At 42.5% G+C, this 26,492-nt stretch overlaps 1 protein-coding gene across 1 annotated transcript in view; it reads left to right on the plus strand.

Annotated features, from left to right (window-relative positions):
* The first annotated feature begins 3,388 nt into the window (after positions 1-3,388).
* The window catches only part of LOC139276205 (uncharacterized), a 35,321-nt gene continuing 12,217 nt past the window's right edge, over positions 3,389-26,492 (plus strand). The window contains exons 1-4 of the mRNA XM_070893831.1: positions 3,389-4,005; positions 11,265-11,335; positions 20,289-20,514; positions 23,626-26,381. Of these exons, the coding sequence (XP_070749932.1) occupies positions 3,615-4,005; positions 11,265-11,335; positions 20,289-20,514; positions 23,626-26,381 (3,444 nt within the window). The 5' untranslated portion in view covers positions 3,389-3,614. The remainder of the gene's footprint in view (positions 4,006-11,264; positions 11,336-20,288; positions 20,515-23,625; positions 26,382-26,492) is intronic.

Raw genomic sequence — 26,492 nt, forward strand, 5'->3', positions numbered from 1 at the left:
TGGTGGGAGGTTCAGAGGGGATTTGAGGCGAAACTTCTTCACGCAGAGGGTTGTGGGAGTCTGGAATTCATTGCCTGGAAAGGAGGTAGAGGCAGAAACCTTCACCACTTGGATGGGCTTGAGGTGCCGTAACCTAGAGCGGGTAAGTGGAATTAGACTGGATAACCTCATGTTGGCTGGTGCAGATACGATGGTAAATACTTCAGGGAATCTAATATGGCCAGAGTGATCTCCTGAACTAGTTTTGATCACCTGGCTGGGTCAGAGGAATTTCCCCAGATTTTTTTCCCCCAATTGGTCTGGGATTTTATCTGTTTTTTTGCTTCTCCCAGAACTTGTATGGCTCCGGGTGAGGTGGAGTATAAAATGTTGTGATACATAAAGTATCGCAGTTGTGGAGGGTGGATTGGTTGGGCTGGATGCTCTTTACCTGTCCGCCATTGTTCATTGTTCATAGGTTTATATGTAACCTTCAAGGCTGCTGACTGAGGGCCGTGTGGCTCTTTGTCAGCCACCATGGACACGATGGGCCGAACAGGCCTTCTTCTGCGCTGTAAATTTCTATGTTTCTATCCCTAATATCCCTTGAGAAAGTAGTGGTGATCCACCTGCTTGAACCGCTGCAGCCTGTATGGTGATGGTACTCCCACAGTAGCAATATATTTCCAAATCAGAATCGTGTGTAACTTGGAGGGGTACTTGGAGCTAGTTGTGTTCCCATGCACCTCTTGCCCTTGTCCTTCTAGGTGTAGAGGTCATGGATTTCGGATATGCTGTCAAAGAAACCTTGGCAAGTTGCTGCAATGCATCTTGTAGATCGTACTTACTGCATACACGGTGTACCGATGGTGGAGGGAGTTAATGTTTAAAGTGTTGGATGGAGTGCTAATTAAGTGGACTGCTTTGTCCTGGATGGAGTTGAGCTTCTTGACTGTTGTTAGAACTGCACTCATCCTGGCAAGTGGAGAGTATTCCATCACACTCCTGACTTGTGCCTTGCAGATGGTGGAAAGGCATTAGGGAGTCAGGAGGTGAGTCACTCGCTGCAGAATACCAGCCTCTGACCTGCTCTTGTAGCTACCATATTTATGTGGCTAATCCAGTTAAGTTTCTGGTCAATGGTGACCCCTGGGATGTTGATGGTGGGAGATTTGACCATGATAATTTCATTGAATGTCAAGGGGAGGTGGTTAGACTTTGTCTTGTTGGAGATGGTCATTGTCTGGCACTTGTGTAGCATGAATACTACTTGCCACTTAACGGCACAAGCCTGAAAGTTGTCTGGGTCTTTCTGCATGCGGGCATGGACTGAGGAGTTCATTATCTGAGGAGTTGTGAATGGAACTGAACACTGTGCAATCATCCCCACTTCTGACCTTAAAATAGAGGAAAGGTCATTGATGAAGCAGCTGAAGATGGTTGGGCCTAGGATGCTGGCATGTGGAACTCCTGCATCGATGTCCGTGGGCTGAGACGATTGGCTTCCAACATCCACAACCATCTTCCTTTGTTCTGGTTATGACTCCAGCTTAATGGAGAGTTTCCTCCCTGATTCCCATTGACCTCAATTTTACTGCGGCTTCTTGACGCTACACTCAATCAAATGCTGCCTCGATGGCATGCTATTGTACACTTCTCATTGAATGCTGGCTTGATGCTAATGGTAGAGTGAGGAATATGCCATGCCATGAGGTTACTGATTGTGGTGGAAAACAATTCTGCCTTTGCTGATGACCCACAGCGCCTCATCGATGCCCAGTTTTGAGCTGCTAGATCTAGATCTAGATCTAATGTACTAGAGATGAGTATTTTGTATAACTGCCTTGATAATAAGATATTATAACAGATTATGTTGGTTGATATGGAGTGCTTTTCCTCTTCAAGGTGGGAAGATTGAACATTTAGATTGTGTAATTTATTTGGGTCATAAAAAATACACTGCTTTTCAAATTAAGGGCTGTTCTTTTAGGAATATTTGTTATTCATTTACTAACATGTTACCTTTCCCAGTACAGAATGTTAAACAGTAGCAGCCATGGGCTCAGTTGGTAGCACTGAAGTCCCACTCCAAAGATTTGAGCACACAAATCTAGTCCAGTACTGAGGGAATGCTGCACTGTCGGAGGTGGCGTCTAGTAGATGAGACATTAAACCGAGGCACCGTCTGCTTTCCCAGGTGGACGTAAAAAATTCCAACTACTATTTCGAAGAAGAGCAGGAGAGTTATCCTCCGTGTCCTAGCCAAAACGAATCCCTCAACAAACATCACTAGATAAACAGATTATCTGGTCATAATCACATTGCTGTTTATGGGAGGTTGCTGTGCAAATTGGCTCACACGTTTCCTACATTACCATAGTGACTACACTTCAAAAGTACTTCATTGGCTTTAAAGTACTTTAGGAAATCCTGAGATTGTGAAAGGCGCTATATAAATGCAAGTCCTTGCTTCTTCAAATAGGTGAAGGATGCCAAACTAGTGTGTCACTCATCTTTATTTTAATCTACATTCGTTTGACAAAGGGACTGTATTCGGAAGGCTAAACCATCTTTTTCCAGCGGCTGACGGATCTGCTGTATAATTTTCAGCATTTCTGTTTTTATTACATGACTAATGTTCTCTGGTTATCTTTAAAGCATTATATTTCCGTTGCATGTGCGTTTATCGTCTTCATTTAAGCTTTTCCTCAGTTTGAACAGTCACGTTTATTTGGCAATGAGCAAGTCAGCTAAAAACAACCTTTCCTTCTGGAAACATCCGCTCATCAGCCTCAATTTCTCCTGTCACTTTGAAAACGATTCGTTTGCTCCCCTCCCTCGTATTTATCTGTAAGCTCTCTCCCAGTAACGGTCCTTTTGATACAGGAGCCTCTCCTCCTTTCTGATTAAACAGCGGATGACTTAAATGTTTCTTTTGAAAGCTCTTCTGCAAACCTGCTTCGCTTTTTTGGGGTTTCATTACGTTGGCAGAAAGCAAAACAAAAAGTATAGATGTTTTTGTGTGGTGGAGGAGGGAGAGGGGGATGCAAGAACAAACAAAAAGAGCAATTGCAAACTTTTCCTTTAATTTAGTGTTGACCATGCACTGAAGACTCAAGTCTACTTGACTTCTTGCTGGCGCGTGGCGCGTTGCATCTCTCCGAAATAGCAGGAGGCGAGTGCTCGGCCAACCGAGCTTGCTGATGAAATGACGCTTGTCATTGATACCCAGCCACGCCCCGCCCCCTTCGCCCCACATCGCAACCAATCGAAATGTGTATCTACCTCGGACCGTCCAATCGTCGCCTGGGAAAGGCGCGATTGGCCGCCAACCAGCAAGCTCGGTTGATTGCGAGGTTATATAAAGGAGTCGGCGGCACGGCAGTGGGGGAAAAAAAAAGCCGAGTTGTCTCGGAGGCTTTTGGCCAGTGAGGGAGGTATTGAGCAAGTTAAATATAAAAGAGAGAGATAGGGAGTGACCGGCGACATTAGTAACTCTAAGGAGAAAGATTTTAAAAAACTATATATATATATATATATATATATATTTTAAAAAAACACACCAAAGAAGGAGGAGGAGGGAAAAAAAAACTTAATTTATTTATTTAAAAAAGAAGAAAATAGGGGCCTGGAAAATGGCCGGCGACAGCGGCACGTACGAGGTCGTCAGCCGGTATTTAAAGGACGGGGATGAGCCGTGCTTCCCCGGCTCGGAGGGAATCGCCGGTGAGGAGAAGGACGACGATGACGACGAAGAGGAACAATCTGGAAGGAAGATCGCCGCCTCGGGCGACTGGTCGTCGTCGTGCTCGGCCTCCTCCTCCGGGTACGAAGTAATAGACGGGACCCTGTACCGCAAGCGGCTGGAGCGGGGGGCCACCAGTTACACCGAGGTGCTGCTGGCCGCCGCCGGGGAGCAGCGGCGCGCTGTCATCGCCTCCTTCCACCAGCAGCCGGCCGCCGGCCAGCGCCACTGCACCATGGAAGAGACCTACAGAAATGTTTCTGAGAACTATTGGTGGGAAGGTGGGTCCGGTCGCCTGACTCGAATAAGTTGTTTCCCCCCCCCCCCCCCCCCCCCCTTAAGGGAGAGGGATCATGTGTTCTTAAGTATCTCGAATTTTTTTTGGTTAAAATCCCTCTTTTCTAATAAATGCACTTGTGTGATGGAATGCATTTGCCACCGAGGAGCTCAAAATCTTCATTGGAATATTTCTTTATGCAAACTTTCTTCCAAGAGGATCTAACTGTGTCAAGGGTGCCCTCCCTAGATCTGATGTTTTGTCATGTGATGACAATTTTGCTTGCTTCAAACCTTGAGATTCCCCCAAGAAAACTAACCCCATGAAATGTTTGTGTCCAATTTATGAAATTTGTTAAGTAATGGGTTTGATATTTCAAGTGATTGTTGGGAGTGGTGACATCAGATTTTCTTTAACCCCTTCACCCTTTTTCAACCAAGGAATTGCTCAAGGTCCAAGTGGGGTGTGAACGAATATTGACCAGCACGATTTCTAAACTCATTTTCTATAAACTTTTCTGGACTTTTTCTTTCTTTAAATTCCATCCGCACTATTGAGCTGCTCTCTACCCCAATTTTTGGTTTCCTTAAAGCTTTTCAGACCCAGCATGATTTTTTTTTTGGGGGGGTGGGTGGAAGGTAATCTGTACCCATGCAGTGAACATTTTTGCTATTGAACTGACTGCTAGTGGTGTACAAATGTGATTTGGGCTGATGCTTCCACTCTTTTTTCCCCCACCCCCAGCTCGTTTCTGGGAAGCTAGGCACTTCTCCAGGAGGTCTAGCTGAGATAGAGAACTCTTATGGAGTGTTTTTTTTGGGGGGGGGTGGGGATGGTGGCGGCAATGTGTTGTATTTTAAGAATGGTGTTAGTGCACCAACCTGCTGACTAACATAAAACTAAAATTTAGAGATGGAGGAAACTTAGATTGTTTTACATTTTTGAGAGTAGTGATTCCTGTGGTACAAAGGAAGTGATGTAGCTAGCGTTTCTGTGGACAACCTGATGACTTATGAAAAGGTTAATGATGTCATGTTTGTTTGAAAATATAAGCCATATCCTGGTCAAACAAGTAACTGCTTTGTTCCGTTCCATAACAATGCAAATTGAATTATCAGTTACATGTTTGAAGTCCTCAATTGACTCAGCTGGATTTGAATCATGGAACCCTTGGCATTAATTGCCGAGTGTAAAGGTTAGGATGGAAATCTTATAGTTTGGTAATTTTTATGCAGTTGGCTCATTGTTTGAGAGGAACTGTACCAGCAAGTTGTTTAAAAGTCCATAGATTTTGTACCTACTTCAGTATTTTCTGTCACAAGTGAACTCTACAATTTGAGTAGCTCATCAAGAGCCTCTAGTGGTAGAAAACCAATATTGCAGTATTATGGTAAAAGTTGATTTCCTGCAAAATTCCAGACTATGTTGAGTAGGGTTCCTGGACCAGTATGCACATAGAACAATTTTCCATGCTGTATTTTATTGCCCAAGGAGTTTGATCAGAAATGTCTTGTGGAATGGTAAGTAACACTCGTTGAATTGTTGATCAAGTCTTTTGAATGCTAACTTTCCTTTCCACTTTCAATAACATTCTGCAATACTATATTCACTTCATGTGAAGGGTGACATGAATGGATGTGAGTTTGATCAGTTGGGAGTCTTGTCAAGTGTAAATCAGCAGTGGTTTCATGAGAAATGGGCCCTATGAATATCTCCCAAATTTTAGCACTTGCAGCAAAGCTTTGGAATGTAATTCAAAATTGGCTGCAGCAATTGCATACAACAAATATTACGTAACACTGCAAGCATGTGGTATGTTTGCTATATTGTGATGGCTATAGAGTGAGTTTTCCCTTTTATTGGGCTTTATTCATCAGTTTGCAGGTGCCTAGGAAGGAGTGGAACTGTATGAGTCAAGTTCCAAGTGTGTCAACTGAAATAATGTCATCTTTTGACTATATCCCTGGAAAATAGATTAAAGTGTAAGATAGTTGATGAGCAGTGGCAGACATTTAAGGAGATATTTCATAACTCTCAACAAAAATATATTCCGGTGTGAAGGAAAGACTTTTAAGAGAAGGGAGAACCATCCATGGCTAATTAAGGAAGTAAAGGATGGTATCAAATTTAAAAACAAAGGCATACAATGTAGCCAAGATTAGTAGGAGACCAAAGGATTGGGAAATTTTTTAAAACCAGCAAAGGATGACCAAAAAAATAATAATAGAGAGAAGATGGATTGAGAGTAAACTAGAAAGAAATATTAAAAAAAATAGTAAGAGCTTCTGCAGGTATATAAAAAGGAAGAGAGTAGCTAAAGTAAATATTGGTCCCCTCGAGGATGAGACTGGGGAATTGATAATGGAGAACAGAGAAATCGCAGAGACTTTGAACAAATATTTCATATGGGTCTTCACGGTAGAAGACTCTAAAAACATTCCAATAGTGGATAATCAAGGGCTATAGGGAGGGGGGGAATGAATACAATCACTATCACTAAAGTAGTAGTACTTGGTAAAATAATGGAACTAAAGGTGGACAAGTCCATTGGACGTAATGGCCTGCATCCTAGAGTCTTAAAATAAGTGGCTGCAGAAATAGTGGATGCATTGGTTGCAATCTAGCAAAATTTCCTGGAGTCTGCAGAGGTCCCAGCAGATTGGAAAACTGTAAATTAACACCCCTATTTAAAAAAAGGAGGGCGATAGAAAGCAGGAAACTATAGACCAGTTAGCTTAACACCTGTCTTTGGGGAAAATGATGGAGTCCATTATTAAGGAAGCGGTTGCAGGACATTTAGAAAATCATAATGCAGTCAAGCAGAGTCAGCATGGTTTTCTGAAAGGGAGATCATTTTGACAAATTTTCTGGAGTTCTTTGAGGATGTAACGAGCAGGATGGATAAGGAGGGACCAATGGATGTGGTGTATTTGGATTTCCAGAAGGCATTCGATAAGGTGCCACATAAAAGATTGCTGCACAAGATAAGGGCTCACGGGGTTGAGGGTCATATATTAGCATGGACAGAAGATTGGCTAGCTAACAGAAAACAGAGTCTTGGGATAAATGGTTGACAAAAAGCAACTAGTGGGGTGCCACAAGGATCGGTGCTGGGGCCTCAACTATTTACAATTTATATTAATGACTTGGATGAAGGGACCGAGTGTAATGTAGCCAAATTTGTTGATGATACAAAGATGGGCGGGAAAGCAAGTTGTGAGGAGGACACACATAATCTGCAAAGGGATAGGGACAGGCTAAGTGAGTGGATAAACGTTTGGCTGATGGAGTATAATGTGGGAAAGTGTGAGGTTATCCACTTCGGCAGGAAAAATAAAAAAGCAAATTATTATTTAAATGGAGAGAGATTACAAAATGCTGCAATTGTGCATGAAACACAAAAAGTTAGTATGCAGGTACAGCAAGTAATTAAGGAGGCAAATGGAGTGTTGCCCTTTATTGCAAGGAGGATGGAGTATAATAGCAGGGAAGTCCTGCTACAACTGTACAGGGTATTGGTGAGACCACACCTGGAGTACTGCGTACAGTTTTGGTCTCCTTATTTGAGGAGGGATATACTTACATTGGAGGCAGTTCAGAGAAGGTTCACTTGGTTGATTCCCGAGATGAAGGGGTTGACTTATGAAGAAAGGTTGAGCAGGTTGCGCCTATACTCATTGGAATTCAGAAGAGGTGATCTATTGAAACATAAGAAACTGACTGAGGGGGCTCGACAAGGTAGATGTAGCGAGGGGGGGGGGGGGGAACCTGGAGTATAGTTTAAAAATAAGGAGTCGCCCATTTAGAACTGAGATGAGGAGGAATTTCTTCTGAGGGTTGTAAATTTGTGGAATTCTCTGCTCCCTGAGAGCTGTGGAGGCTGGGTCATTGAATATATTTAAGGTGGAGAGAGACAGATTTTTGAATGATAAGGGAGTGTGAAGGGGTTATGGGGAGCGGGCGGAGAAGTGGAGCTGAGCCCAAGATCAGATCAGCCATGATATTGAAAGGCAGAGCAGGTTCGAGGGGCCAAATGGCCTCCTACTGCTCCTATTTCTTATGTTATGTTCTTAATCACTTGCTTCAAAAAAGCTTTCTATCTGAAGTTTAAGGCTGTTCCCTGAAGGACTGGAGGAAATATTCTCTAACCACGAGTGGAAATCTGAAGTCCTTGAAGGTCAAATGCATAATACCCTGTACTTGTGTACAAGAAACTATTGCTATTGTAACAGGATATAGCTGATGCTGGGATTCTCAAATACTATATATAACGGACCCACATACAATGACTTTTTTGGAAAGTGAAATATCCAATGTCACTTATGCAGCAAGAAGCATAGGAATTTTAAGACTGATGTTGAGATTGATCTTATGGATATCAAAATGTGGAAATATATGTATAGAAGACAAGTAGTGAACTAGTTGCTAATATATTTAGGAAAATCAGAAAAAATAAAATCCTGTTTCTTGGTAAGTTGCAACAGGATAAGTATCAGTTGTAATACAGATTTTACTGTAAAGAGTCTAATTTTTTAAAGAAACGACACATTAACAATGTGAAAAAAACATTGAAATATTAAGGTCTTTCAAGGGTTGTCTGCATAGCTGCAGCCTTGAGGTCCATAATATTAGCAGTAAAAGTCATTACGATCATGTAGATAACTCCAGTAATGTGACCCGAAATAGCAATTGAACTCTTGGCACAGATCAATATGCAGAACACTTGTGAAGAATAATTTCAAAAGAGTAAAGTAAGAATATTTAGAAGAAAATGTACAGAATCGCACAAAACAAATATGCCAGAAACATGGGTGAGATGGAAAAATAGGAATGCTGTAAAATCAAAGGGAAATTCATCAAATAAAGGGGAAGAAATTTGGGGTGCTAGCTTTTGAAAGTTGAAAAAATTAGTAGTAGAAGCTAATGTTTTTCAGCTTATTAAAAATTCAGTGTATGTGCTACAGGAAGGAAATGGAGCATAGAAACATAGAAAATAGGTGCAGGAGTAGGCCATTCAGACCCTCGAGCCTGCACTGCCATTCAATAAGATCATGGCTGATCATTCCCTCAGTACCCCTTTCCTGCTTTCTCTCCATACCCCTTGATCCCCTTAGCCGTAAGGGCCATATCTAACTCCCTCTTGAATATATCCAATGAACTGGCATCAACAACTCTCTGGCAGGGAATTTCATAGTTTAACAACTCTTTGTGTGAAGAAGTTTCTCCTCAACTCAGTCCTAAATGGCCTACCTCTTATCCTAAGACTATGTCCCCTGGTTCTGGACTTCCCCAACATCGGGAACATTCTTCCCGCATCTAACCTGTTCAGGCCCGTCAGAATCTCATACGTTTTTATGAGATCCCCTCTCATCCTTTTAAACTCCAGTGAATAGAGGCCCAGTTGATCCAATCTCTCCTCATATGACAGTCCAACCATCCATGGAATCAGTCTGGTGAACCTTCGCTGCACTCCCTCAATAGCAAGAACATCCTTCCTCAGATTAGGAGACCAAAACTGAACACAATATTCCAGGTGAGGCCTCACTAAGGCCCTGTACAACTGCAGCAAAACCTCCCTGCTCCTATACTCAAATCCCCTAGCTATGAAGGCCGACATACCATTTGCCGCCTTCACCATCTGCTGTACCTGCATGCCCACTTTCAGTGACTGATGAACCATGACACCCAGGCGTCGTTGCACCTCCCCTTTTCCTAATCTGCCATTCAGATAATATTCTGCCTTCATGTTTTTGCCCCCAAAATGGATAACCTCACATTTATCCACATTATACTGCATCTGCCATGTATTTGCCCACTCACCTAACCAGTCCAAGTCATCCTGCAGCCTCTTGGCGTCCTCCTCACAGCTCACACCGCCACCCAGTTTAGTGTCATCTGCAAACTTGGAGATATTAGACTCAATACCTTCATCGAAATCGTTAATATAAATTGTAAAGAGCTGGGGTCACAGCACTGAGCCCTGCGGCACTCCACTAGTCACTGCCTGCCATTCTGAAAAGGACCCGTTTATCCTGATTCTCATTCCCACTGCCACCCCGCCTGCTAAATCGAGCACTCCACTTCCTTCCCAGAGCGCTACAGGACGCAGGCGGGGCGGTAGTTATGCAGTGTTGCAGAATGGGCTGTGCAGTGCTACCGCGCTCCGCACCATCTTCCCTCCCTTAAAGGGAAGGGCCATTGCTGCAGGTGTGCATTGGGACCAGTGAGCTGGTACCCGACGGGGCCAGATCGTGGCTGCCATCAGCCGCATGCACTCCAGCAGAGTGCCGGGCTGGTCAATGGCGACCGAAGAGGAATCAAAACAAAAATTGAAAAGCACCATTTTTGAAATATTGTACTTAATATTGTACTTGCCTCGGCCACCTCCCCTTTAACTTCTGCCCCCGAAGCACCCGGCCTCCCGATCAACGTCTCCTGCAGCTGCTGGTGTTTTCGCTTGGCGATGCTGCAGTGGGCAGAACCAAAGTTCGGGTCTGGGCACGATCGGGGCAGTGTGCATGGCAGACGTCATCACCTCTGGGCGAAGGAGATCGGGACGCAACATTTTACTGCCGCTGCAAACCTCCCGTCGATGTTAGCGGGAGTTGATCATCTTGCCGTGCCTGGTTGATAAGTGGTTGGGGTCCGTTATCGCCCACCCAGAGGCGATAACAGGAGGCGCAAAGGAGGCCAATTTCTGGGCCTAAATGTCAACACCAAGAATAATTTTACAACAAGCACTATTTAAAAGCCAGTAATAGACAATGGAACACCGAAAATCCAGTGTCAATCTTCTGAACAAAGTAAGATTTTAGACACTTCTAATATGTAGTTGTGAATGCATTGCTCTATTTTACTGTTCTGGTTGTAGATTCCCTGACTTTGCTTTGTTCATTTAAGAATATAGCTATCCTAGTGAGAAGACTATATCAATCAAAACTATAAGGTCACTAACTTAAGTAATGTGATCTGGAGTATAAACACGTTCCCAGATACAAGGTTTAGAAGAGAGCAAGAATGTAAATGTAGTTTCAGAAGTTCCAGGAAATTCTTTTGGATTAGTTATGTGATTTTTTTTTTCCCCACACAGCCATCAGAAGCCCCATGTAGTTTACATGGATATTTAAGAACAGCATCCATTAACATTTCTTTGGACGGAAGTGGTGCAACAGCAAATGTGCACTTGATGCAAGTACTTCCTGTAGTGTAAATAGTTTAACTGTATATCTTTCTTCTAATGCAACTTTATTATTCTTTTTTTAGGAATGTTTCCAGACATCAGAGACTATGTCCAGGGATGCAATCAGTGTAAAGATGGGCGAGATAATCCTCTGGTAAGTGTTGGGGAAATAAGCAGATATATTAAATTTGATTGTAACAAATAAGTGAAGGGGTGGGAAAGGCTATAATGCAGTGTGATCATGTGAATTCAGTAAGGTTTTTTGCTTAACCAGTCATAACTTTCCTCATAGATTTTGAGGCTGTTTCATCCATCATTTATGTGCTGGTGCTAGATCTCCATTTGGAGCTGAGTGTTTTCATCTAATTTTTCTGCCCTTTCCTTGTATTTCCAAATCTTTATCCAATCCTGTTTTAAATAATGATATAACATCTGCTGCAATTAACACTTGTGGTGAAGCATCCCAGCTCTGATAACCAACAACAGCAACTTGCATTTATATAGCTTCTTTAATGTAGTAAAACATCCCAAGGCACTTCACAGGACCATTATCAAACAAAATGTGATGTTGAGCCACATAAGGAGATACCTGTATTAGGACAGGTGACCAAAAGCTTGATCAAAGAGGTAGGTTTTAAGGAGACTCTTAAGGAGGAGAGAGACGGAAAGACTCGGATTGAATTCCAGAACCTAGGGCCGAGGCAGCTGAAGGCACGGCCACTAATGGTGGAACGATGGAAATCGGAAATGTGCACGAGGCCAGAATTGGAGGAGCGCAGAGATCTCGAAGGGTTGTGGGGCTGGAGAACGTAACCGAGATGGGGAGAGGCAAGGCCATGGAGGGATTTAAAAACCTGGATGAGAATTTTAAAATTGAGGTGTTGGTGTAGCGGGAACCTGTATAGGACAGCGAGCGTAGGGCTGATGGGTGAACGGAACTTGGAGCGAGTTAGGATATGTGCAGCAGAGTTTTGGATGAGTTCAAATTTATGGAGGGTGGAAGATGGAAGGCCGACCAAGAAAACATTAGAATAGTCAACTCCAGAGATAACCCTGTGTGTTTGTAGTTGAGGAACTCTTCTACTTTCCCCCTTTGCTCTTCTATTGACAACACCATGTTGCAGATTTTCTGACTAGGGGAAACTATCTAACCCGTCAATATTTAGAAAGCTTCTATTAGGTCACCCCGTAACCTCTTTTCCAGTGGCAAAAGCCATTTATCATAACTACAACCTCTCATTCCTGATAATGTGAATCTTCCTTGACTCCATTATACTTGTACAAATTGAACATTCCATTTGTCCAAAATGTATTATTCCACCCTTTATTTTGCTTGAACTGCACCTGTCACCTATCTGTCCATTCCACTAACACATGTTACCTATAATTTCCTGCATTCTTCCTTACAGTTTGCCATGTAACCTAATTCAATTCCAGCAAATTTTGATATTATTCCTCTTGTGTCCATGTCCCAGTCATCATTTATATAAATGGAAAACCAACAAGGGAGGTTCCAATGTCGATCTCTGAGCACATCACTACCTATATCCACCAACCTGCAAAACATTAATTTACTCTTGCGTTCTGTTTTCTGAACTCCAGCTATCTTTTTATTCATACAACTGTATTCCCTTTGTAACAAGTATTTTATGTCCCATCCTATCAAATGTGTTCTGAAGATCCACATGTACATCATCCACCACATTCCCTTTATATACTCTGATTTCTTCCAATTTGAATTAAATTAGTCAAGCTCAACTTGTCATTTTACAATGCCACATCTTTCTAACTGTGTGCTAGTTTTGTCTTGCATCAGTTTCGCCACAGCCAAGGTAAAACAAACAGCCTGTAACTTCCTGATCTATCATTTAGTCGATCAGGAGTATAACATTGTGACCCTCCAGTCCTTTGACACAATTCTAGTTTCCAAAGATTATTTGGAAAATTATGGTTAATGCTTCCTCTCTAATGTTAATCAGTATTTTGGGATACATGCTGTCTGTGCCTGGTGACTTACTATTTTTGGTCCCCTTAACTTTAATAGTTTCCTTTTAATGGCCCTGAATTTGCGATCGGCGGCGTAGCTAAGGAGTACGCTGCCGACCTCCGAAAGAAATCTGCACTTAGCTGGTGCGAGGCCTCCTTCGAATATTTACGGTGTTTTGCTGCGGAGTTTAGCATAGTGGGGCGGTGCTCCAGTTAGGAAACAGAAATCTCCGATGCCCCTTCATGTTTTTTTAGGCTCTGATTAATAAATAAATCAGTATCTCATTCTTGGTAGAGTTGGGTTGGGATCAGGAGATAGGTGGATATCGATACTTACTTTGAAGATTTTTTTTATCATGACGGGTGCATATTTCAAGCTGCTGCATATCACTGCACCGATTTGCACCAGCCATAAAATGTTACTGTGTAATTGCTGGTTAGTTGGCGGGAAATTAGCCCAACTCTGTGCCAGCAATAAGGATTTCACATGGAGCGAATGATCTGTCAAGTCGGACAGAACTTGACAGATCGCAAGGTCGGGATTTAGAGCATGTGTAAACGCATGCGGAAATCCCAAACTTGCTGTCCCTTTCAAAGGCGCTATGACTGTATACTCCGAGTACGCTGACCTGCCGACCGCAAATTCTGCCCCATTTATGTACAGTAGTGACTGTTTACATCCTTTTCAGATACTCATACTGTTGTGTATGGAGAAAGAGTCAGACTGAGCTCAAAGTAAAGTGTGACCTTAGTCTTTTATTGCAGGTCTTCAGAGTGCCTCTCCAACCTGTGAAGCCTCCTTAAATACCTGTGCTTCCAAGGGATTATGGGATCCCTTGGGACTCCAGGAGATGAGCCCTCTGGTGGCTGTACAGAGTAAATACAAGTATACATGTATAACAACACTCCTTCCCCCCCCCCCCCCCCCCGGCCCAAAGTCAATAGTGTAACTATTTACAACGTGAGTCGATCTGGGGTCCTTCTTGCCCTGGTTGATCGTCTCGGTTGTTGTTGATGTTGTTGAATCATTTGTTGGGCCCTCGCTGGGCTGCTGTGCAGCTGGCCTTGCTGGGCTGCCTGGTGTGTTGGGCTCTGTTGGGCTGCTGTGGATGATGGGTTCTGCTTCGTGGTCAACTGTGATGCCGGTTGCCACTGGTGTGTATGTTGGGGGATCAAAAAAGGTGGAGCCCAAGGTGGGTTGCTCAGGATAGTCCGTGAATCTGAGTTTGATTTGGTCCAAGTGTTTCCGGTGAATGAGTCCATTTGAAAGTTTGACTCGAAACACCCTGTTCCCCTCTTTGGCCACAACAGTGCCGGGAAGCCACTTGGGACCTTGTCCATAATTTAATACAAATACAGAATCATTGATTTCAATCTCACGTGACACATTTGCGCTATCATGGTATGGACTTTGTTGAAGCCGCCTGCTCTCTACCTGTTCATGTAGATCAGGGTGAACTAACGAGAGCCTTGTCTTAAGTGCTCTTTTCATGAGCAGTTCAGCAGGTGGGATCCCAGTGAGTGAGTGTGTGGGTGGGGTCCCGTGCAGTAGCTAAGCAGGACTCTGGATAGACGAGTCTGCAGTGAGCCTTCAGTTACCCTCTTCAAGTCTTGCTTGATGGTTTGCACTGCTCTCTCTGCCTGACCATTGGTTGCTGGTTTAAACGGGGCAGATGTAACATGTTTGATCCCGTTATGGGTCACGAATTCGTTGAACTCAGCACTGGTAAAACATTGCCCGTTGTCACTCACCAGGACAGCGGGTAGGCCGTGTGTGGCAAACATGGCCCGCAGGCTTTCAGTAGTGGCAGCGGACGTGCTAGCTGACATGATCTCACATTTAATCCACTTGGAGTAAGCATCTACAACCACAAGGAATATTTTACCCAAGAACGGGCCTGCATAGTCGACGTGTACCCTCGACCATGGTTTGGAGGGCCAAAACCATAAACTTAGCGGCGCCTCCCTGAGTACATTGCTTAACTGCGAGCATGTGTTACATCTGTGAACGCAAGACTCAAGTCCGCATCGATACTGGTCCACCACACGTGGGATCTGGCTATCTCTCATCATTATGATGCCTGGGTGGGTACTGTGGAGGTCATTGATAAAGGTGTCTCTGCCCTTCTTGGGGACCACTACTCGATTGCCCCACAGAAGGCAGTCTGCCTGTATAGACATTTCATCTTTTGCCGCTGGAATGGCTTTATCTCTTCCTGCATTTCCACTGGGACACTGGACCAGCTCCCGTGAAGCACCCAGCTTTTGGCTAGAGATAATAAAGGGTCCTGGCTTGTCCAGGTTTTGATCTGCCGGGCAGTGACTGGTGATTGCTCACTCTCAAATGCCTCCATAACCATGGCTTGATCTGTGGGCTGCGCCATTTCCACCCCCGTGGTGGGCAATGGCAGCCTACTGAGAGCATCGGTGCAGTTTTCTGTGCCTGGCCTGTGGTGGATGGCGTAGTTGTAGTGGACAACGTGAGTGCCCATATCTGGATGTGGGCTGATGTGTTGGTATTCATCCCTTTACTCTCTGAGAACAGGGATATAATTGGCTTATGGTCAGTTTCCAATTCGAATTTTAGCCCAAACAGGTATTGATGCATTTTCTTTACCCCATAGACACACGCTAACTCTTCTTTCTCAATCATGCTGTAGGCTCTCTCAGCCTTAGACAGACTCTTGGATGCATAAGCAACCGGTTGCAGTTTCCTGAAATCATTAGCTTGTTGCAATACACACCCGACGTCACATGATGACGCATTACATGATAGTACCAAACGCTTACATGGATCATACAGCACAAGCAATTTGTTTGAGCATAACAATTTTCTCGCTTTTCCAAAGGCATTTTCTTGGCTTTTGCCCCAAGCCCCTTTTCGTAGTAAGACATGCAGTGATTCTAACAGTGTAATGAGACCCGGTAAGAAGTTACCAAAGTAGTTCAGGAGTCGCAGAAATGACCACAGCGCCGTCACGTTTTGTGGCCTCGGTGCATTCTAGATTGCCTCCGTCTTCGTGTTGGTGGGCCTGATGCCGTCCACCGCAATCCTCCTTCCCAGGAACTCCACTTCAGACGCCAGGAAAATGCTCTTCGAGCGTTTTAACCTGAGCCCCAAGCGGTTGCGTCAACTAAGAACCGGCTCCAGGTTCTGCAGGTGCTCGGCTGTGTTCCGACCTGTGACCAAGATGTCGTCCTGGAAGATCACTGTTTGCGGGACCGACTTCAGTAAACTTTCCATGTTTCTCTGGAATATCGCCGCCACCGATCGGATTCCCAACGGGCACCTGTTATAAACAAAAAGACCTTTGTGCGTGTTGATGCAGGTGAGGCTGTTCGATGATTCCTCCAGCTCCTGCGTCATGTAGGCTGAAGTCAGATCCAGCTTCGTGAACATCTTTCCTCCCGCCAGTGTTGCAAAGAAGCCGTCGGGCTTTGGTAGTGGGTATTGGTCCTGCAGGGATTGTTACTTTGTAATCGCCACCGATACTGATGGTGCCGTCTCCCTTGAGGACTGGGACGATAGGATTGGCCCACTCGTTGAACTCGATCGGGGAAATGATGTCCTCTCTTTGCAGTCGGTCTAGCTCGATCTCTACCCTTTCTCTCATCATGTACGGTACTGTTCTCGCCTTGTGATGGATGGGTCGCACCCCCGGAATTAGGTGGATCTGCACTTCTGCTCCTTGGAATTTCCCGATGCCTGGTTCGAACAGCGAAGGAAATTTGTTTAAGACCTGGGCACACGAAGTGTCATCATTGGGTGATCGCACTCGGACGTCGTCCCAGTTCCAGTGTATCTTTCCAAGCCAACTCCCGCCGAACAGCATGGGACCATTGCCCGGTACCACCCAGAGTGATAGCTTGTGCACCGCTCCATCGTAGGAGACCTTTATGGTAGCACTGCCGATTACAGGAATTAGTTCTTTCGTGTAAGTTCTTAGTTTTGTGCGAATTGGAGTTAAGACTGGCCTTGAGGCCTTATTGCACCACAACCTTTCGAAAGTCTTTTTCCCCATAATGGACTGGCTCGTGCCCGTGTCCAGCTCCATTGGCACCGGGAGTCCATTTAGCTCAACATTCAGCATTATCGGGGGACACTTTGTGGTGAATGTGTGCACCCCATGTACCTCGGTCTGAGGCTCTGGTTCGTCGTGATCCGCCGTGGATCTGTCCTCCTCTGCAACATGGTGGTTTGCAGGTTTAACAGGCTTTGCAGCTCGCCTGCACACTTGGTGGTGTCCCATTGTTCCACAGCCCTTGCAAACGTACTCTTTGAATCGGCATGAATGGCAACGATGATCACCCCAGCAGCGCCATCAAGGTGTTAATGGCCTTGCATTCATCACCTTTGATGGTGGACTCTGAGACATCTGATGACATGTAGCTGCAGGTATGTGTGACCTGCCCTGTACGTTACGATGTGAAAACAACATCACTTTGTTCACAGTACTTGTAGCGGCACTTGTGTGCTGAGAGATTTGCTTCTTATTGTCACCAGTGGCAATGAACACCTGTACTATCGCTATCGCCTTAATCAAGTTTGGGGTCTCTACAGTCAAAAGTTTGTGAAGTATGGTTTCGTGACCAATGCCAAGTACGAAAAAGTCTCTGAGCATGTGCTCCAAATGTCCTTCACATTCGCAATGTCCTGCAAGGCATCTTAGCTCGGTGACATAACACGCCACTTCCTGGCCTTCAGACATTTTGTCGGTGTAGAACCGGTAACTCGCCATCAGAACGCTTTCCTTCGGGGTCAAATGCTCTCTGACCAGTGTGCACAAATCATCATACGATTTCTCTGAGTTTCGCTGGAGTGAGCAGATTCTTCATGAGGCCATACGTTGGTGCTCCACGGACGGTGAGGAGGATCGCCCTTCGTTTGGCAGTGTTCTCTTCCCCATCTAGCTCATTGGCCACAAAATATTGGTCGAGTCGCTCCACAAAAGTTTCCCAATCATTTCCCTCTGAGAATTTCTCTAGGATGTCCACTGTTCTCTGCATCTTTAGGTCTGCTATCTGTATCTCGTTGCCCGTTGTTGTGTGTGGAGAAAGAGTCAGACTGAACACTTGAGCTCAAAGTAAAGTGTGACCGTAGTCTTTTGTTGCAGGTCTCCAGAGTACCTCTCCAACCTGTGAAGCCTCCTTAAATACCTGTGCTCCCATGTGATTATGGATCCCTTGGGACTCCAGGGGATGAGCCCTCTGGTGGCTGCACAGAGTAAATACAAGTTTACATATATAACACATACATTTGCAGCTTCCTTTGTGAAAGCTGAGGTGATTTTACTTATTAAGTATCTCTGACATTCCCTCATTCACGTACAAGAGGTCAGGTGTCAGTATAAGTACTCAAGTACAGGTGGCAGAAGGTTGTGTGTTCAAATCCCATTCCAGAAACGGAGAACATAACCTAGGCTGATACTTCAGTGCAGTACTAAGCAAGTGCTGCACTGTCAGAGGTGGCGTCTTTCAGATGAGACTTTAAACCCAAATCTACTCTCGGATGGTTGTAAAATAACCCAAGGCACTCTTCGAAGAAGATCGGGGTGTCCTGGCTAATATTTACCCCTCAACCAACATCACTGAAACAGATGATCTGGTTATTATCACATTACTGTTTATGCACAAATTTGCTGCCATGTTTCCTAGATTACAACAGTGACTACACTTCAAAAGTACTTAATTGACTGTAAAGCGCTTTGCGATGTCCTGAGATTGTGAAAAGCGCTACATAAAATGCAGGTTCTTTCTAAGTAGTCTCACTCATTCTTTGACTATTCTTTTACTTATCTGCTTGAAAAATATTAACGATTTTACAACAACAACTTGCATTTATATAGCATCTTTAATATAATAAAACATCCCAATGTGCAACAAAGGAGTGTTGTCAAACAAAATTGGACACTGAGCTACAAGTTATTTGGACAAATGACCAAAAGCTTTTAAGAGGTAGGTTTTAAGGAGTGTCTTAAAGGAGGAGATAGAGGGGCGGAGAGGTTTATGGTGGTAATTCTAGAGCTTTGTGCCTAGGCAGCTAAAGGCACGGCTGCCAATGGTGGAGCGATTAAAATGAGGGATGGGCAAGAGGCCAGAATTGGACAAGCACAGAGATCTGAGTTGTCGGGCTGGAGAAAGTTAGAGGTAGGGAGGGGTGGGATGGGATCATGGAAGAATTTGAAGACCAGGTTGATAATTTTAAAATTGAGATGTTGCCAGATCTGGAGTCAATGTAGCTTAGTGAGCACAGGAGTAATGAATGAACGGGACTTTTAGCCACAAATCACCAGAAATCTGGAACACTTTCTCAGTCTGCATTACATATTTTTTTAATTTAATTTGTGCATTGGAGACTATTCTTGGAGTAAAATTTTCACTTTCAAAATTGAGCCTAAAATCAAATCAATTCAGAGGAACCTAAGCCTTGGGTTAATAGAACCTAAGGAACATGTTGATTTTTACTAGAGTTCATGTAAGCATTACTTTGAAGAACATAATGATCAAACGGGTTTCAACAAAAGGCTGATCATTAACAGTCCGACAAAACTAATGCAGAATTGTTTATTTGTTGAGCAGTTCTTTTTCTTGGGTTTTGATCGTTGTATTGGTGACACAAAACAGTGTACTTTTTGTGTGTATTGAGTGTTTATATTGTTTTGAGCCCAAATGCATGTTAAAATTCAAAAGCAATGATCACGCTCATCATAAATAACATCCATTGTATATCATAAATATACCAGACAACAACTGTTCTTGTCTATTTGTCCCATTTGCTGTTTTGTTATATTAATGTGTTTCACCATAAAATGGCAGGAGATTAGTTTGTGGTTGTGATTTTCCAGTTTTGTTTTAGGCTGTCTGGGAAGGCTGCGATCAGCAATATGATGATTTCCCAAATGGGAGGGATAGAGGGAAAATCTGAGGAAGGGTCAGTCAAAGCCACGATCGTGCTTGTATTGGACAAGTTGGAGCAGCACTGCAAGGGCTGGCAATGTACTACCTGCTCCCCTGACTAGGGAATTTTGCATTACTTTTGGCATTGGGAAAAGGAAGATAAAAGCAGATGTGACTCAGAATGGAAAATATATGTTGTAAATTTATATACTTTTTTTTGGCAGATTTCAGAAGAAAGGCATATAACTCATGAATTACCTACACACGGCACCAAAGTGCTTGAGAGATTGAACAGTCAACGTTCTAAAGGACTTTTTTGTGATGTAACTTTGATAGTGGAGAAAACATCCTATCCAGCTCACCGTGCTGTGTTGGCAGCTGTTAGTGAATACTTCCAGGATCTGTTTTCAGAGAAAGGATCTACTTCTAATAAAGTTGTGGATTTGAAAGGTGAAGAACTTTAAAATAATTCTTTTAACATGTTTTATTTCTAATGTCCACTTAACCCAGTGATGATGTACTCACTAATGAATCAGAAGGCCATGGGTTCAAGCCCACTCTAGGGAGTTGAACAGATAATCTAGGCTGATACTTCAGTGCAGCACTGAGGGCATGCTGCACTGTCAGAAGTGCATTCTTTTGGATGAGATATTAAACCGAGTCTCTGTCTGCCTGTTCAAGTGGATGTAAAAGATCGTATTGCACTATTTGGAGAAGAGCAGGGGAGTTCCTCTAGTATTCTGCTCAACATTTATCCTTCAATTAACACATTCTTTTTAAAAAAAAACAGATTAACCAGTTATTTATTTCATTGCCTTTTGTGGGACTTTGCTATGGACTATTTGGCTATTATGTTTGCCTATAAAACAATCAGTTCATTGGCTCTAAAGTACTTTGAAACATCCAGATGACGTGAAAGGCACTATATAAATGCAAGTTTTTTCTTTCTAGTACTTGTACAAGTGTTACAAAATGAGGTTTTGCCATACTTGTGGCAATTGCATATATTTATACTTCTAAGCTTTGGTCAAAGCATAATCGCTGTTTAGCTACAGACTGGCAGTAGAGTGGAATAAAAAACACAAAATTCTGGAAGTACTCAGCAGGTCTGGCAGTATCTGTGGAGAGAGAAACAGAGTTAATGTTCCAGGTCGATTCATCAACCTGAAAAGTTAACTGTTTCTCTCTCCACATATGCTGTCTGGCTGAGTATTTCCAGCATTTGCTGTTTTTATTTCAGATTCCCAGCATTTACAGTATTTTGCTTTTGTGCTAGTCGAATGGCCTGTTTTTCGTATTCTAGATTCTACTGAATGACCAAGGTTGATACCTAGGTTTTTAAGGTTAGAGGGTTTTCTCATATTGGTTGTAAAAGGCTGATTACTTGTGCTGTAGCCAGGAGTGTCCAACCTATAGCCCTAGGGACACATGCTACCATGGAGTCTTGGCAATCTGACTGTTGAAGCCCAGCTAAGCCAATTCAATAAATAAATAAAAAAATCAACTAATAAATCTAATAGGCAGTTCATGAGAAACTTCTTTACTCACAGAGGTGAGAATATGGAATTCACTACCACATGGAGTAGTTGTGGCAAATAACAGATGCATTTAAGGGGAAGCTAGATAAATACATGAGGGAGAATAGAAAGATATGTTGATAGGATGAGATGAAGTAAGATGGGAGGAGGCTCGTCTGGAGCATAGGCATGGACCTGTTCGGTCAAATGGCCTGTTTTCTGCACTGTAAAGTTTTACGTAATATATGTAATTCAGTTTGTGCTTATATTTTTTATTAACCGATTCATTTGAATTTCATGGGCCTGAAAGTTTGGAAAGGGCTGTTCGGAGCATTGTTGCCTCATTGGTGGATGAAGCCTGAATTGGAACGTTAAGATCTGTTAACATCAGCAACTTGAGAAAAATGCAAATTAAGGGATTTAAACTTTTTATGTGGGTCCAAGGCACCATGCTGTCTACTTATGTGTCCCTTAGCTATAAGCTATGTTGTTCTTTCAGCTGGTAGTTTAGAAAGCCTTTTCCTGTATTGGAAGTCCAGCAACTATGGACTTGTATTGTTTCCATAGTTGTTAAATCAGGACAGTTGCAGTGGTTGTCCACATTCTCGAAGCGTTAGAAAATTAAATAAAACTGAACAAAAAACCTTTGAAGTTAGACAGATGTGTTCAATGTTGACTACATGTGAAATTCATTTTTTGTGACTGAGGTAATGTCATACAAAATTTATATTAATGAGACATTTTGTATTCTCAATTTGTAACTTTGAAAATGGGTTTCATTAAATAACTATTTTCTATAGTGGAATGATTACTTTATTATTTAACAACTATTAAGTTACAGTACCTTCCTCGTGATAAAGCAGTTTAAGTGCTTTTAATTGTTTAAACACATTTAATTTGGCTTTACATATAATGTTAGTAATAACTATCCTGATGTTTAGGTTTATAATTCAAACAAGTACACCGTTAAAATCAGTTTTGAAAGAATAGTGAAACCCTCAGATATACGCACAAACGTATGGAAATGGAAACCAGATTGTGATATTCAATTCAAAAGCAAAATACTGCGGATGTTGGAATCTGAAATAAAAACACACAATGCTGGAAATGGAAATCTCAGCGCGTCAGGCAGCATCTATGGAGAGAGAAACACCATTAACGTTTCAGGTCGATAACCCTTCGTCAGAACTGGCGAATGTTCGAAATGAACAGATTCTTAAAGAGCACTGAAAGGGGGGAGGGGAGGAAAGAACAAAAGGGAAGGTCTGTGATGGGGTGGAAGATGGGAGAGATTTGAGACGAAAAAGGGATGATGGGCCGACTTGAGATGGTAATGGCAGAAGTTAGAAAAAGATTAATCTAGATAGGGTATGAATGGTGGAATAATTACCAGCTGCCATGGGAAACAGAGAAAAGAAAAAATACATAAGATCAGTGGGGGTTTAAAAAAAGAAGGAAAGGGAGCAAAATATGGGCAGAGGTTATGGTCTGAAATTGTTGAACTCGATATTGAGTCCAAAAGGCTGTAAAATGACCAAACGATATGCAACCATTGGATGGGATACGCTGTTGCATTTGTTTCTGTTGAACAATTGAGATAACTGGAAATGTAGATGAGAGCATTAACATTGACGTTTGAAAAAAATGTGCTCTGTGATGAACTGAGGGAGAATCAGTACAACTTTTTCAGGAAAGAGCTAAAATTCCAGTGTTCTGGAAACCTTTGGGGTACAGCGTGATGGCGATCCTGAAGATGAATTACCCTGTATATTACTGGATGAAGTCACAATTTGTTGTGTTTATTGATGGTGCTATCAGAAAATGTTGGTCCATTTATAGGTTTCACAATTCAAAGGTGAAGAACTTTTCTTTCCCATTGTTTTACCTCCATTGTTGATGAAAATTCAAAACATCTCGTTAAAAATAGAATAACTATTGCTTGTAGAAGCAGAATTTGAGAAACGGAGTATTGGGGAAATTCACTGTTGTAATAAATTGGTAGAATCATTCTGCGATAAAATTATATTTATTCTTTGCCTTCTAGGTTTCAGCAGCAAGAGTTTCCTTCCACTGTTGGAATTTTCCTACACATCTTCATTGTCCCTGAAACCAGATTATTTTGCTGAGACATCGGCTTTAGCCAGACACCTGCGGATTTGGGAAGTGGTTGAAATGTGTGCAGCATTGTACAAATTGCATGGAACTGGGAACAGTAAAGCACATAAGGAGGAAGGCAACAAAGAAGAAAAAAAGGAATTCTCTTCGTTTGAAGTTTTTATTGATCAATCTTTAACTGGACCTAGACAGCATGTTTCTGATATTTGCTACAAGTTTGGCCAATTAGAAGGTGGTACAGCACAACAGAAATTGGATAATTTTGGTAGAAATGTATTTTCGCCAAGACCGCATTCAGCAATCATTCAAGGAGACACAAAAGTCTCGGATTTTACTGTTAAGCTTCAAGAAATGCAGTCAGGACTTTTCAAAGACAAAGTGACTCCAGTACATTCTGCAAGTTCTGTCGATAGCCTTGGAGTAGAGACATTTGAAAATACCAGTAGACGATTTAAATTATTAGGCTTTTATGATAAAACTCCATCTAAAATCTTCTCAAAAGTTAAATCCTCTCCACAAAGGTGCCCATCTGCAAGTAAGGCACTGAGTAACATTCCTAATTCTTTAGATCTGAAATTTGCTGACATGTCAAGACATCAAAGGAAATGCAGCTTTAAGAAAATTCCCATAAAGTCCAAACCACATACAAGAGTATCAAAGCACTTGGATCATAATATTGCTGACACTCAGGACAACTCTGGTTGTAAAGGAGTGAGCACACTTCTCCGATCACCTGTTAGACAAACTGCCACGGAAGAAGAACTTTATTCTCCTAACACAACCGAGAAGTACAAATTACTCAGTGTATTAGGGTTAAGGAGAAAGACTTCCGTTACTGATAGTGAAGAGCAGGTTAGTTGGAAACAAAAAAGGAGACTTAGAAAGCCTAAAGTAAAAAATTATTCACTGCTTACTGGAACAAGAAGAAGAAAAATAGAGTGTGCAAAAATTCAATTGCAAGAAGAGCAGGTTAAAGCAAAAGCACTTGCCAATTGCTTTGTTGTCATTGAAAAGATTCTACCAGTACAGAAACAAAAAGGAGACAATCAAAAATTAAACAAAACATTTTTTGCACTAAACAAATCTGGACCTTTAAGTCATAAAAATAATTTGTCTCTGGGTCATACTGGAAAGAAAATTGTTTGCATTCCACCTAAAACACAAATAAATAAGTCTAAAGCTAAAACTAATGTCGGCTGGAACTGTTGTCTTGACAAGAAAATCCTACAAGGGAATAAATGCAGTCAAGGTAGTAACAGTAGAAATGGTCCTTTAACAAAAAGCTCACAACAGCGCAAAACAAATCCCAACGTTTCTACAAAGGGTTCGAAGAATGGTAAAAAGTTTTCTGCGGCGCAAAAAGCAGTGTTCTCAAAAACTCGGGCAAGCAACAGCAAGGATACAAAAGGGAGTCCATTGCCTAGAAAAGTCAGCTGTGCGACGTGTGATATACATGTAAAAAGTTCTTCCTTGCTGACAGATCATGGTCCTAGCAGCAAATGGAAGACTAGACATTCGTACAATTCTGAAGTAAATTGTAGAAAGTGTAAGTTAATGAACTTGGACCATAAAATTCCAAGTTGTCCACCAAATGCTGCTCTTCTGAGAGGATGCACGTCAAAAAAAACACAACCAAGGCATAAACCATTAGATAGCTGTAATTTTCATCAGACTCCGAAACCAATGGAATTATTGTCTGATGACACTTGTGTGGCAGTAACATCCAAAAATAATGTGATGCAAGTTCGAGATGAGAATCCTTTAACCCAATTGTCAGCAAAAGCAGGAGAAGATAATGTCAGAAAGTTTAAGGGGAAATATGAAGGGAAAAAACTAGTTCCAGATGTTGACCAAAACACTTCTGGAGTAGGAAACAAGCAGAAGGCAACAACTCAACTGAATAGGAAGCCGATTAGAAACTACCAGCCAAATCCATCACACCTGGGGTCTAAACAAGAGACAAAGAACCAAGAACATTTAAAAACTGCTTTTAAGGACCGAAGAAAGCAGACTCTAGCCTCTTCAAGTGACACCCAGCAATCTAGAAGGAAAAGAAAACACATGGAGTGCCGATCTTTAGATGCAGAAAACCAAAATTTGGGTGCTTATTTGCACAGCATGCAGCCTGATGGAAGTATTCCAGTACTGGGTAAAAGGAAACGCATACCTACACAGAAACTGATTGAAGCTGGTTTGACCTTTGGATTTTTTATGTTCCCTCATAAGGAAAAAATTGACCGGGTGCCTGCCCGAACTAAAAGTAAACAATCAGATTTGTCTCCTAGTCACACGATGATGAAGGACAACCGTGCAACTATGGCAAAGGTGGCTGTGAAAGGAAATTCTAAGATAGCCACTTCTAACAAAAGGGCAGCAGTCAATAGAAGACATAATTGTTACAAAGCTGAGCCGAGCTTTGGTGGGAGAAAGTCGTCCTGTTCAGAAAAGCTGAAAGGAAGTGAAGCAACAAAAATAAAGAAAATAAAACCCATTGTCTTGTATGGAAAGAAGCTAAAAAATTTAAGCATTAAGAGTACACTGGGGAGAAAAAGGACAAGATGTCCTGATGCTCATGTTAACACTACAAAGAAAGATACACAACTGTCTACCTCGCAGAAGGCAATAAAGTTGCAAAGAGTAGCCAGTGCTAGTTCGAAACTCATAGGTTCCAAGAACCTACCAAAGGTATGCTTCCTTTGTTATTGAGAATTAAGGACAGCATTTTTAATCTTAAGAGGTTGGATGACGAGATAAACCATGGGTGAAGATTGAGTGGTTATGTCATTTTATACCCAA

Source organism: Pristiophorus japonicus, chromosome 11 (genome assembly GCF_044704955.1).
Source record: "Pristiophorus japonicus isolate sPriJap1 chromosome 11, sPriJap1.hap1, whole genome shotgun sequence".
Classification (NCBI taxonomy): Eukaryota; Metazoa; Chordata; class Chondrichthyes; family Pristiophoridae; genus Pristiophorus; species Pristiophorus japonicus.